The following is a 14,314-nucleotide window of genomic DNA, read 5'->3' as shown; positions in this document are numbered from 1 at the left end:
ACCTTATTTATATTCACTAGTTATGGCAACATTGTTCTCCTTGCTCCTTTACTTCTTTGGTCATGGTATCTTTAGCTCTTTGTGCGTACGGCAGACAGTTGGCTTAAAGCCTTTGTCTACTAAATCCAGTGCCTGCACTTTCTTAGGGACAGTTTCTGTTCATTTCCTTTTTTTCCTGTGAATGGGCCACCTTTCTTGTTTCTTTGCACATCTTGTAATTTTCTGTTGAGCACTGGCATTTTGAATATTCTAATACAGTCATCTTGGAATCTGATTCTTCCTCAGGATTTGTTGTGGATTGCTGGTGGGATAGCTTTTCTAAGCCATTTTTGAAACAGTGGACTCTGTCTTGTATGGTCTCTGAAGTCAGTTCATTTGGCTTGTGGTCAGCTAGTGATTTGATAAGTTGCCTTTTTTCTTTATTCAAGGACTGGTGAGGGCATTTGGCAGCTAACTAGGTCGGTCCTTCAAACCCGCCAGCTGCTCTGCAGGAAGAAGACAAGGCAGTCTGCTTCTGTAAAGATTTACAGCCTTGGAAACCCTGTGGGGATGGCTGTAGTCAGAGTCTACTCAGTGGCAGTGGGTTTCTTTATTCAGGATTCAGTTGGTTGCTGTAAACCTTTGACTGTTTTCCAGAGTTCTTACAAAGTTTATTCTGACCATTTTTGCTGGTTTTTCCTCATTTCTTTGTCAGAAGGGGTCATCAGAGCTCTGTTCCACCATTTTCATGGATGTCACCATTTTATGCTCCTTCCTTTATGTAAGACAATTTTGCAAATTAGGAGTTGACACTATTATTTTCAGCACTTGAAAGATGTCCCATTGTCCTTTTTTCCTCCATTTTTATCTTGTATTGTTCATGATGAGACGTCTGCTATAATTATGATCTTTGTTCTTCAGTAGAATAATAGGTCTTTTTCTGCTGACATCAGGATTTTCTCTGTATCTTCAGATTCAGCAGTTGAAATATGACGTGTCGGGTTGGTTTTTGTTTTTAAACTTGATGGGGTTCTCCAAACTTCTTGAATCCATGATGTGATACTTTTCATTACTTTTTAAATATTCTCAGCCATTATTATTTCAAATATTTCTTCTGCTCCATCTTTTTCTTCCTCTGGGATTCTAATGATCTGTTTAGGTTACTCTGTGCTGCTCTAACAAAATGCAGGAAAATAATTTTTTTAAAAAAAGAAAGAAAATGCTGGAAAAATAACAGGATAGGCAGATGTGTGAGGACAAAGTTTATTTGTGGTTGCCAGGGGCTGTGGGAAGGAGCCATGGGACTTCCTGCTTCAGGAGCTGTGAGTTGCTGGGTGGGGGATGAAAACTTTCAGAAATGGATAGTGGTGGTCATTAAACATCGTGGTGAATGTAACTCATGTCACTGAATTGTACATTTAAAATGGCTAAATTTTCGTGACATGTATTTGACCACAATAAAATATTCAACAGAAAAATTAAATAGAAAAAAAACAAAATAGCTCTGCCACTTTCTACAACAGTCTACCCGAATTTCTTACCTCAGTTTCCTCACCTGTAAAATGGGAATGAAAGAAGACTGTGGTGAGAATTCAACGTTTGTACAGTGCTCAGCCCATGGAAGCGGCAGTCACAAAGTCCAACACCATATTGCATGGGGCAGATCTGCCGCAAGAGATCTCTCTAAAGTCTTAAAAAGCAGAAATGTTACTTTGATGACTAAGGTGCACGGACCCAAGCCATTGTCTTTCCAGTTGCCTCGTATGCATGCGAAGCTGGAGAAGGTGTAAGACCAACGATGAGCTGAGGCGTTTGAACTGTGATGTTGATGAGGCATACCGAGTATACCACAGATTGAACTGTGATGTTGACGAGGCATACCAAGAATACCACAGGTTGCCAGAGGGAGCAGATGTGTTTCCTCAGAAACCAGGAAGGCGAGACGGCATCTCGCTGACTTTGGACATGTTATCAGGACAGATCCACCCCTGGAGAAGAACGTCGTGCTCTGTAAAGCGAGGGTCAGTGAAAGGAGAGCCTCACTGCGACGGACTGACGCGGAGGACACAGCCGTGGGCTCCTGTCCAGCAATGGCTGTGAGGATGGCGCCAGACGGGCCACGTGTCATTCTGTCAAACGTGAGGTTGCTGTTGGAACCAGCGCCACGGCATCTAAAAGCAGAGGTCTCAGTGCTGTGCTGCCCTGTTTTTCTCTAAAGTGGTTTCTGTATTGTTACAGATTGAATTATGTCCCCTAAAATCTGTGTTCTAAACCCTACCCTCTCTTACTGTGGCTGTAATCCTGTGTGGGGATGGGTAGTCTTGGTCATGAGGCACCATTAGCGTAGGGTGTGTTGTGAGTCAACAAGCAAGCAGAGATGGGGGAAGGTAGGTGCCATGCCACATGGAGATCACCAAGGAGCAGAAGCTCAGAAGAGCCGGGGACCTTCCTGCAGAGCCGACAGAGGGAGAAAGCCCTCCCTAGAGCCAGCGACCTAAATTCAGAGCCCGTGACCTAAATTCAGAGCCCTCGCCGTCTCCGTCCCCAGCAGAAGTAGAGTCCTGTGTCCTGTGTAGCTCACTGCCCTTTGTCTTTACTGCGGACTTCATGGAGCCCCAGGGTAGCCTCGACTGGTGATTCCTGGACACTGGGTACCTCAGAGGAAGGAGGTCTGGCTTACTGCTCCATCAGAAGGTCCACCTGCCTTGTGTGGCTTCTGCCTTTGAAGGTCATGGTTTTGGTTTGAGGGGTTCTGACGCTATCTTTGGCCCTGACCTTTGTGAGACGGATGGAACGCACCACAGCCCAGTGCACAGGTACTTCACCTGCACATCCTCTCAGGGCTCTTGGGGTAGCTTCCAGAGCCCATTCTCAGACCCTTTGAGCCCAAAGTTAAGAAGTTTCTTACCTATCATCATAAAACCTGTGTCCTTTTAGGAAATAAACTGAAGTTTGGTTAAACAGAATTCCTTATATCTGAGAGTTCATTTTCCAACTGGAGTTTGAAATCGTTGCATCAATTTTTTTTTCTCCATTTGTTGTTAAGAATATACACAACAAACATTGCATCAATTTTGAATAAACTGTTGGATCAGGTTTAAAGAACACACCTCCTTACTTGTTAACCAGAATTACATATGGTTTGTTTTCCAGGAGATTGGATACACTCATATGAAAATTGCAGAAGGTGTGAACTCCCTCTTGCAGATGGCGGGGCTCCTGGCCCGGCTGTGTCAGAAGACGATAGCCCCAGTGGCCAGTTAGAGCCGAGACCGCCCTGCCTGGGCCACGTGAGTGCTCCTTCCTGAGTGACGGGACCCAGGGCCTTCAGACTTGGACACGGTGCTTCAGGCCGGCGCTGGAGCACACCTCCTGTAAACTACCGTTGCTTCCAGCACATCTCGCGTCTCCCCTTGGCTCCCCGAGGGTCCGCATTCAGCCGCACACTTGCAGGTGTGTGACAGGGCAGACAGGCCTCAGAGAGACTCGGGGCCGGCATGGGCTGTGTATGTGCTGGCTTTGTGTAATAAAACGAACGATTTGCACCTCGCTTGCCCTGCTTCCCAGCTTTACTTCAGGGCGAGGACAAGGCCTGTGGAGAAGAGTCTGTGAGTGGGTGTGGCCTCCCTTCATGTCATTAAGATAACTCAGGGTCCCTAGGAGGACTGCGTCCTGTCTCTGCGTGCCCCCAGCTTGACAAGTAGAAATGGTGATTCAGATAAAAGACTGGACAAGCTACTCTCAGTTCTGGAAATCTGAAGGGACCAGTCCCTGTGGGGAGGCCAGGGTTGGGTGGATTTTGCTGACTATTAGTTGGAAAGGAGATCTGGTAGCACAGTGCCTAAGGCATCTGACTGCTAACCAAAAGGTTGGTAGTTCAAACCCACCAGCCACTCCACGGAAACAAGACTGGGCAATCTACCGTAAAGATTCACCACCTCAGAAACCCAATGGGCGTCTTTATGAGTCACAATCAACTCGATGCAGTGAGTTTGCTTTTTGGTTTATTAGACTTGGAAGATGAGCCCTTCCAAAGCGTTTGTAGTGTGTCACTGACTGGAGTGATGTGATGTGTCACTCAGGACAACTGCAGCCACGTCACTCTCCCTGGTAGCAGTGTGGACAAATTGCTCTAGGATCCCCCGCTGAATTCTGTTACTAATCTGTAGACTTGGTTTTCTTGGATCGGTTCTATTTTTTTTTAATTATGAAACGTTTCAGGTGTATACAGAAGTCATTAGCTGTTGTCCAGTTGGCACTGACGTGTGGTGGGCCCACACACAGTGGACAGAAACGCCGCCCACTCCTGCACTGCCCCATGATTGGCTGTGCTTAGACTGTGATCCACAAGGAGCTTCACTGGCTGAGTTTTGGGAGTTGATCACCAGGCCCGTCTGCCTAGTCCCTCTCAGTCTGGAAGCTCCAGTGAAACCTGCTGAGCATCACAGCATCACGCCAGCCTCCATGACAGAAGGGTGGCGGCTGCATGTGAGACGCCAGCCCAGACCCCGCGTCTCCTGTGTGGGAGGTGAAGAGTCTACCTCTGAACCACAGTACCCTCTATTCCAAAGCAGATCGAACGATACAGTGAACCCGTGAACAGTCATCACTCACCTTCAGCAGTTTTACCGACATGTAGCCCATCTTGCTTCCTCTGTATTCCCACTCGGCAGCCAGCCCAACTCCTGGGTTACTGTTCTCGTTCCCTCGTGCCGCTCTGACAAGAATATACCACAGATGGGATGCTTGAACAACAGGAGTTGATTCTCTCACAGTTTGGAGGCTTTAAGTCCAAGTTCAAAGTGCCAGGCTCTAGGTGCTGGGTGAAAGCCCCTCAGCCTTGGGCTTCAGCTCTGCCTCCTGCTCCCGGCCCACTGGAGCTAGAGGCATTTCTTCACTCAGGCAGCTGCTGGCTGCTGAGGCTGAGAAGCCCGAGGTTGACAAATAAAATGGCACAGTCCCACTGTTAACCAGACCACACAGCAGGCCATTAATTTAAGTCCATTGTAAGTCCCAAGGTCAGCAGAGCATGGCAGGCTGCTGAACAACAACACGGCTACATGCAGGGTCCAAGTGCCATAAGCCGGAGACCATTCCCAGAGCTTCTCCTTATATACAGGAAGCAGACCACATACCCAAAGGCAGCTACTCAGCTGCTTGTGATAGATCCACCATGGAGTTGATTGCCAGTCTCATCATGGGAAATAACTACCACCAGCTGTCCAGCCACTCAGCCAGGCCCAGCCAAGTTGACACAAAAACATAACCACCATAGTTACTTTGAAGCAAATGCTAGATTTTAAAATGATGTTATTAAGGGGAGGGAAGTGACAAACCGTCCATGTTTCCATGTTTGGTTGTTATGTGCTGTTGAGTAGGACCTGGCTGATAGTGACCCCTCCTTGGGTTTCTGAGGCGGTATCACTATGGAAGTAGGTTGCGCAACCTTCCTTTCAAGGAGTGGCTGGTGGGTTTGAACCGCCAGCCTTCTGGTTAGCAGTTAGGTGCCTTAGGCACTACACTACCAGAGCTCCTCCATGTTTGGTGGCCTCGTGCAAAGCTCTGATTGAAAACAGCCTGTGTGTCACGCTGGCTTCCCCGCTCCTGTGGGCTTCCAGGGGTGGTGCTGGGGACAACCGGGCAGGACCACGTGGTTTTCCCTTGTCCCTTTAACTCCCAGCGCAGCTTGGTTTGGAGCGGGAGGCAGTGGGGAGGGGAGCGACCTGCCAGCATTCCTCAGTGCCACCCCTCCTGGGCAGGCTCAGCCACCCCCAGACTACACCGTCGAATAGGGGCACAGAATGGACCCAGGAAAGGCTCTGAGTTAGGGTCTTAATTAAGATGGGGAAAAAAAAAAAAGCACCTTACTTCTCTCAGAAACTACCAGGTAGTGATTCTCTCTCGTTCCCCTTGTGAAGTTAAGAGGTCAGATGCCCCTGCCTGCCATTTCTTATGGGCCTCTGGAGGCCGCTCAGCCTGAAAGCAGACACAGGAGGACTGCCCTTAAAGTGAAGTGGTTTATTGACAGGTTTAGACTGAACACTTGTTCCCTGACCCAGTGGTCCCTGTGGCTTGTCTGCCCTTCCCACGGGACAGTCCCATTGCTGCCCAGCCAGCCAGCCTGGAGCAGGGGTGTCCCCGCCTGGTCCAGGGGCCTTGGCCACTTTCTGACTGTTGCCTCCCCGGACTGTGATGTACAGAAACCTTTCCATGGAAGGGTCACAAAGACATCGTGTTTCCTGAGTGATCTAAGGCCCCAAGATGTGCGAGGCCCCACTGAGGGGCAAAGGAGAGACAGGACTCCCCCACATTAGTATGCTGAAAATTAAGTCCACGTAATGCTTTGTAAGAGAGAAAACATAAGAATCTCTAACCTGGAGTGCAGAATCTTAAATACGGCTCCACTATATAAATTAACTGTACAAGCTTATTATTGGTCATTACGAAATGCCACAGCCAACATTAGTAAGCAATTTAGTATCCAATGCAAAAGAGGACATGAAGACCGGTGTGGTGGGAAGCTTTAGATAAGGGGGGTGGTGACGCCACCAGCCCTCACTTTGGGATCAGGTCCCATGGGAACTGTGTTTCCTCTGCACCAGCCCTGCCCCGTGGAAGCCCTGGTTGGCGTTGCCCCATGTAACTGTCCATGGCCAAGCACTGCTGCCCGGGCCACACTGCGCATGGCCAGATGGTCCTAGGGGGTGTGTTGTGCCTTCCAGAACCACAGCCAAGCTGTCTGAAACCCGAGCAGCTCTGTCTTCACTCCTGTGACCTTTGAGAGGCAGAAAATAGTGTGAGCTCAGCGGTGTCCGTTGCTCCTTGCCATGGCTCCTTCAGGGAAAAGGAGAAGAGTTTGTTGAGACAGCTTGCCCTGGACTTTGTTCCCTCAGCTCCGGAGTGGCCGGCTGGGAGAGGGGAGCAGGTGCTACCCAGTGAAGCCCAGCCTTCAGCTGCCCCAACAGCGGCTGAGAAGGGAACCTGCCGTCAGGCAGCCTTGACCTGTGTCTTATCCCAGGCGCTTGTGCTTCTGATTTTAGTTTGAAGTCCTGGCTGCACCTCTTGATTCTGAGCAAGGCTTTAGGGGTTCTACACTCTCCCTAGTGCAGGAACTCTTGCAGCAGGAATGCTGACGGTCATCTCTGGAACGTGCCCTACGCTAGGGTGCCCCTCTCCAAGACCCATCCTTTCCCCTAACACACTGAAGTTTTCCCAAGTTCTGCTGCCTGCTTGACTTGACTCAGCTCACTTGTCTCCTGCCTTACTGGCAGCCCTTCAGATTAGAGCAGTGTTTGGGCCACTGCAGGGTCTTTGGGCCCGTGGGGGATGCTGAGACGCGGTGGCAGACCATTCTCCGGCTACATGGGATCCAGGAGGAAAATGGTGCCATCCTGCCACGGCCTAGGAGTCCCTGGGTGGCACAAACAGTTAAGCGCTCGATGGCTAACCAAATGGTTGGCGGTTTATGCCCATCCAGGGGTGCCTCAGAAGGCAGGCCTGGCTTCCAAAAACTCAGCCGTTGAGCCGTTCTAACTGCACACACAGAGTCACCATGGGACATGGAGTCACATACGATGTGCAGTCACATGGGACATGGAGTCACACGGGACATGGAGTCACATGGGACATGGGTCATCACAGGACATGGAGTCACCATGGGTTGGGCAACTGGGTTTTTCTCTTTTTTTTTTTTATCATCCTTGTTGTTGTTGTTGTTGCTGTGTGCCGTCGAATCGGACCCGACTCATAGCGACCCCTCCTTGGGTTTCCGAGGCGGTATCTACAGAAGTAGATTGCTCAACCTTCCTTCCGAGGAGTGGCTGGTGGGTTTGAACCGCCAGCCCTCTGGTTAGCAGTCAAGTGGCTTAGGCACTAAGCCACCAGAGCTCCCTACCTTTCCCTCTTATGTCATTTCTGCCAGCACACAGCCTGCCACAACTGATGTCCTCCCCAGAAGCTGCACGGTCCCTCTGCCTCGCTAAGTGAAGCTTTGGGAGTGGTCTCTGCCCCCAGCAGGCCCTCATTTCCGCCCGTGTCGGGCCTGTGGGAGCCTTGCTGGGTCTGCAATGGCCCCACGTGGGCCTGTGGGGGGCCTCGCACAGGTGTGCACGGTCGTCTTGCCTCCCAAGCAGTGGTCCTAGCCTGGCGTCTATGCCTTCTGGGTGCCTGTCCCCTCCTCCACTCAGCCTCTTGAGAGATGGTGTGTGAGCTGCTGAGAGCCACTTCAGCCCCGTCACTGGCACCAGCACCTCTCTGTCCCCACCTCCTTCAGAGCCTCTGATTCTAGCGCTGTCCTTCAGTCATCAAAGAGGTAGGTACCCACAGCTTCGTTTTGCAAGTGAGGAAATGGGCTCCATGGGTGCACAGTAAGAGGGTGGGGCTGGGAAACCCACCCAGACCCACCTCTTCACCTGGTAACTCCCAAACGCCTTGCCAAGCGTCCTGCAGCAGCGGGGGCAGGGTAGGGGGGAGCCAGGCGGCCACTGCTGGGGCCATCTCCCTTCCGTTTAAGATTCAGAGCCCAGGAGCAGCCCTCACCCCCTACTGGGCCTCCCCTCTCAGCACCCTCGTGTGCTCCCCAGGACACCCCGCCTGCAGCTAGCTCTCTGCTGCAGCCTGTGAGGCCACCCCAGGGGCTATACCTTCCCTGGGTCTTCTAGGCGTCCCCTGCCACGTCCTTGTTCACATAATCAGGCTCACTGCCGTCCTCATCGGCGCTTCCAGTCCGGGAAAGCGCTGCTTCCGTCAGTGCAAATTCTGCGGACAACAGGACGGCAGGCAGGTGGGCGGTCAGCTGATTGACAGGACACACCACCCAGACCCCTGCTGAGAGCCCTGGACACAAAAGATGCCACAAACCAGCCCGCATGGAAGGCCACACTGGACAAGGCTCCGGTGCCATCTGTCCTGCCTCCAGGAGCAGGTTCGTGCTGTGAGGGACTCACCTGCCGGACACTCTGCTCGGCCCCTGGGCGTCACTGTGGGATTGGTAGGGCTGGCTGAGCCCTGGCCGCCTGGCCTCGCCAGACCAGCCCCCTCAGGTTCCCCCAACACTCCCCACCCCTCAGGCCCCCCTTGACGGCATGCTCTGCCCTCAGGCCACGTACCTATAGTCCTCCTGGAGTCCCGCCACTGCTGGATGGACAGCGAGTTCTGGTAGTCCTCGGATTTCTCATCATCTGCTTTGGGGAGAGCACGGCGAGGCGGCCAATGCGACTGCTCAGGGCTGCCTCCACCAGGTACCCAGCCCTGGAGCTGGCAGCCCATCCCCTCGTCACCAGGTGCTGAGGGTGACAGCCACCAGGACACTGGGGGCAATGCTTGGGGCAGCGGTGCCCAAAGGCACCAGAGAAGACACTAAGCCTTCAGGCCTGAAAGCAGTGATGCCTTTGGGCAGAGGAACTTCACCCATCACGGGCTGGCCTGCTGTCCCTGCCCGCCCCCTCGGCGGGTGGCCTCACCTGGCACGGGGCTCCCAGTCTCCGCATGCCCAGGCTTACAGATGAGCACGTTCTGGTAGGAACCGCAGTCGTCGTCATCTGCCAGGGAAGCCCCGCCCACTGAGTTGGCCCCTGCTCCCTCCCTCTCAGCCCTCTCGCCCCCAGCGCCCAGCCCATCCTTCCTGGCAGGTTCTGGCCTGGCTGCAGCAGCTCCACCTGGCGCCTGCCCTGTCCTCCCAGGGTGCACAGGGGAGGGCCACTCAGGAGGGGCTGGAGTCCAGGCCCTGGACGGGGTCAGACAGGAAGTGGTAACCTCAGAGGATCTGGCCGGTGGGGCTGGGGGATGCCACCCTGAGGCCAGACTCCCCCAGGTGAGGCTTGGAGTCTTTGCCCAGAGGCCTGGCTTGGGGAGTTGGCACCACAACTGGACACTGAGCTCCCAAGGCCCCACCCTAACCCCAGCTGTTGTCTGAAGCTGTGTCCCAGGGGCCCCAAGAGCTGACGGTCCCACCCTCCTTACCAGGGAGGACTCCTCCTCCCCACCATGGAGCCCTCTCCCCACAAGGCCCAGGAAGGAGCCCAGGGTCAGAGGCTAGACTCAAGCCCCAGGCCAGTGCTCTCCTCAGCTGGCACTCCCACTCTTGGGCCTCAGTTTCTCGTTCTGTAAAGCCAAGATGCTAAAGGTCTCTGGTCCCAGCTCCCTTGGAGCGCACTGGGCTCAGTGTACAGCAGCATGGCTACCCCTGCGCTGGGACTCCCTCTGAGGTCCCAGATGCACTTGGGGGGGGCCTGGGGGGGGGGCCTGGATGATGAGGGCCCAGCCTCCCGCCTGCCCCCTCTCCACTGTGCCCACTCCCCGCCCCAGCTTCTCACCCCTACCGGCTGTCCGTCCCTCCTTCTCTATACCAGCCTCCCTCCACGGACACCAAGCTCCCGCCAACGCACCCAGACCTAGGCCCGGCCACCCCTCCGTGTCTACTCAGGCACCTTTTGGCCCCCAGAGCATGGCTTCTGCTCTGCTCCCTTGCTGCTTCCTCCCACGCCCGCCACCCTGCCCACCACCTCACCTTCCGGGGGCTTCTGGAACTGCCCCCAGTTGTAATAGTCCTCGGCAATGGGATCTCTGGCAGGAAAACACAGACACAGCATAGGTTGTGGGGCAGGCCCACGGTCGGGGTGGGGGCAGCATGGGGGACAGTGAGGCTAAGGCTGCTCCAGCCCCCAGCGCTCTGGGCACCGTGGGGGTCTGCTGGCATCGCCCCACCCCCACCGCTCTCTCTGTCCCACCTTCCTTGGCCCCTGAGCCACCCTGGGGCTGGAGGGGACTGCAGCCTGCTTTGTCACCTTGGCCTTGTTACGGGCACGGGTCCCTGCCCGCCTTGGGCCTCAGTTTACCTATCAGCTAAATGATAAGACAGGCGTATAAGGTGAACATTTACACCAGGTAGGTGCACGCTTTAGAACAGCCAACCGTGGGAAACAGAAGGGCAGTGTTTGCACAGGGAGACAGCTCAGTGGGCAAGAACACATAGGAGGGAAGGACACAGGGAAGAGGTAACTCCAGGGAGGAAGTGGGAAGAGAGCTGTTACATTGTGGGGAATGGCAGTCAACGTCAGGGAACAAAATGTGTGTGAACTGCCGTATGGAAAATGAACTTGCTCTGTAAACTTTCACCCAAATCACAAAAAAAAAAAAAAAAAAAAAAAAGCTGTATAGTCAGTCTTGAAGTTTAATCCCCCCAAAAAAGAAATGAGAAGAGCACCCCACAGGCTATTTCCCCCGTCATGTCCTAACTTGTCTTCGACTGGACGATGATGACACAGGGTGAGTCTCCCCCCAAAAGCTATGCCCTCCCCTCAGAGCAGGGCCAGGTCCCCATCCCACCAAGGTGTGGTCACCTATGGGGAGACAGTGGCCCGAGAGAGTCTAGAGAGGAAGCCCGGGCAGTGGTGGTCAGGGGACAGGCAGGGAGAAGGCCACTTACATGTAGGCTGCATCTGACTCATGCCAGCTTGCTGTAGGAGGTGACGAGAATTAGGCCTGAGCTGGGCTGAGGCCCCAACCAGCCCCCACCCCCAGAGCCCACCTACCTTTGCGGAAGTTCTGGTACCTGGAGGATGCAGGGTCTGAAAGGAAGCCCGTGCTCATTCCTCCCCTCCCCCCGGCCTGAGCCCCACCCCAGGAGGCCCAGCCTTCACCCCCTGCACCTGCCTCTATCTGCAGGCCAGCTCCATGGCTCTCCCAGACCAGCTCAGTGCTGCTCCTTTGGGAAAGCCTCCCTGCCAGGCCTCATCTGCCAGTGCCTGTCCCACCAGGTGGTGACCTGTCTCAGCTGCACCTCAGCTAGACCTGCCTCTGCTCCCCACCCCTGTGTCCGGGGTCACTCACCCTCAACACTGGGGGAGAAATGCACCAGCTTATTCTTCCTGTTGGGGGGTCGGGTAGGGAGAGGCTGAAGGGGGCCAGGGGGATAGGCCCAAAGGCTTCTGGGGGTCCGAAGCCCAGGCCTCACCCCACAGCCTCCCTGATGGGGCCCTCAGGATGGAGCACTAAGGCTCAGGAGGGAGCGAGGTCTTGGCATGGACTCAGCCAGATGGGGACTCCCAGGCCCCTCCTCATCCCAGTGGGGAGCTGGGACCTTGTCAGGGCCCAGGACAGGGAGTTCATTCCTACCTCGTTTGCACCATGGCAGGGGTTGTGTCCACGAGGTGCCCTGGCCATGCCTGCCTGACCACTGCAAAGGACAAGAGGGGTTTCAACCAATCCCCAGCCCACCCAGTTGGTGCAGCCCGCCACCTCCTCACCCCACCAGATGGGGCAGAAGGGATCTGAAATGGACGCCCCCTGCCCCAGGCCCTTGGGGACTCACGGGAGTAGGTCCTGGCCACTCCAAAGCTCTGTCGACTCTCTTGTCTGGAAGAACAGGGACTGTGATAAGCTGGGGCCTGGCCTCCCCCAGCCCAAGGGACAGAGGGACAGTAGAGGTGGACAGACAGAAAGGAAGAAGAACAGAGAGGGGAGGAATGGACCAGAGCAAGAACAGGGCGGAGGCCCCTCCTGAAATCCTGATTCCGCGGACTGCCGCCCTCCTGGCTCCCCGGGTGCCCAGCCTGACCCACCCCGACATGGCCCACCCTGGTCTCAGCCTCCCCAGAGACAGTTGAGAGGTCTGTGGGCAGTGCTAGGAGGCAGTGCTAAGGTCCAGGGTTGCTGAAGAGGTCTCTGAGCCTGGCCCCTTGCTGGGAGACCCAGCTGTGACTTTGGAAAATGATTTCAACCAGGAAGGACAAAGAGGCTGCCCCTACCCTGGGGAGTATCTAACATTGCCAAGGGAACACATATTCTTGGGATGTTCAAACACAACATTTATTCCCTAATAACTCGTGGGACAACTCCAAGGCTCAACAGACACTGCTAGGTACCAACTCACCACCTGTTTTCCCTTCTTTCTTTGACAAGAACCCTGATTTTTATGTAGGTAGCCATGTGCCTGCCTAAAGAGTCTCTTTCCCAGCTTTCCTTGCACCTGAGTGCGCCACGTGATCAGACTCTGGGCAGCGAGCTGCATGCCAGGGTTGTTGGGGCTTGTCCAGAGAAATCTTTCAAGGGGGCACTGTCAGCTGGGCACCCTTTCTGTCCTTCCCTTCTTACTGCCTGGAATGCAGAGACGAGGGCCAGAGCTCTAGCTGCCATCTTGGACCATGAGGAGTCCTTGAGAATACAGGTCACACACTAATGAGTACATGAGTTCATCAATAAAAGAGGTCTTGGGGCCACCCCAGGACTAGAACGTGCACACCTGGCCCGGCTCTCCGGGAGCTCCTGAGGGACCAGGGGTGAGGTGATGCGGGAGGGGGGCGTGGCTCACACACAGCGGTCCCTTCCTGCAGGCTGGGGGACTGACCCCAACGGAGGTGGGAGTTGGAAAGGCAGGAAGAGGCATCGCAGAGATGGAAGCAGCCCATGTCATCCTCCCACCTCCTCCCACCTGAGGAGGTCCAGACGCTGGCCTTGACAGTCTATGGCTCTAACATCACTCAAGGCCTGGGCTTGAAGGGACTGAGGGGAGGGAGAGCGTCCACGGGCAGGGGCGTGGGGCCACCAGGGAGGCCTGGCACCACCCCTGGTGGAGGTCATGGGCAGTTGGGCCAGAGGGACGAATGGCCCAAAAAAGCCCATACAGGTTCAGCCCTGGCCCCAAGGGTGGGTAGGGATGAAACAATTCTATTTTCAAATCTCATTGTGGTTTTTCAGTTACAAAAGGAAATGAGAGAAGGTATGTGTGTGTGTTTGTACATGGGTGCCTGCCTGCCTGAGCGTACACATGAGTACATGAGAACTGCACGCATGAGTGTGCGTGTGGGTACACGTGCACGTGGGTGAGTGTGCACACATGCTCACTTGCACACAGGCATGCGTGTGCATGGGGGTGAGCCAGTGCGTGTGAGCGAGTGTGTGGGCATGGCCGGTGTGTGTGTGCGAGGCTCCGAGGTCTCCCTGTCCACGATTAGTCACTCGCTCACTCACTCACAGGACACTGATGTCCACTGCCCTTGTGCTGGGTTGTTCGGGGGTTCAGCCCCCTGGGCCTGCAGTGGCCTGCACAGCTCACCCCTCTGTGCTCACAGGGTCCACTGCCCCAGGGTGCCTGGATCCCACCATGCCCTGCCTCTCACTTTGCCTGGGGTGTTACCCCATCTTGGCACCTCCACTCCCCACATCTCTGCTCTTACCCTCCAACTGTGCCTGCCCCCCGTGGCCCTCTCTTCCAAGGCCAGGGGCTCTTCCTGGCAGTTTAGGCTCTCTTATCTGAACCCCAGCTGCCTCACACACACACCTCAAGGCAGCTGTCAACCCAGTCCTACTTGGCCCACACCGTCCTGTCTTTCTCTGG

The 14,314-nt window shown here is 54.7% G+C and overlaps 1 protein-coding gene across 1 annotated transcript in view; it reads left to right on the top strand.

The window, feature by feature from the left end:
* The window catches only part of RFC2 (replication factor C subunit 2), a 30,612-nt gene extending 27,369 nt beyond the window's left edge, over positions 1-3,243 (top strand). Inside the window, exon 11 of the mRNA XM_007940470.2 lies at positions 3,133-3,243. Within this exon, the coding sequence (XP_007938661.2) occupies positions 3,133-3,243 (111 nt within the window). The remainder of the gene's footprint in view (positions 1-3,132) is intronic.
* Positions 3,244-14,314: the final 11,071 nt, after the last annotated feature.

The sequence above is a fragment of the Orycteropus afer genome, unplaced genomic scaffold (genome assembly GCF_000298275.1).
Source record: "Orycteropus afer afer isolate SDZICR_OR568_19922 unplaced genomic scaffold, OryAfe1.0 scaffold00006, whole genome shotgun sequence".
Classification (NCBI taxonomy): domain Eukaryota; kingdom Metazoa; phylum Chordata; class Mammalia; order Tubulidentata; family Orycteropodidae; genus Orycteropus; species Orycteropus afer.
This window is presented reverse-complemented; position numbering and strand designations above follow the sequence as displayed.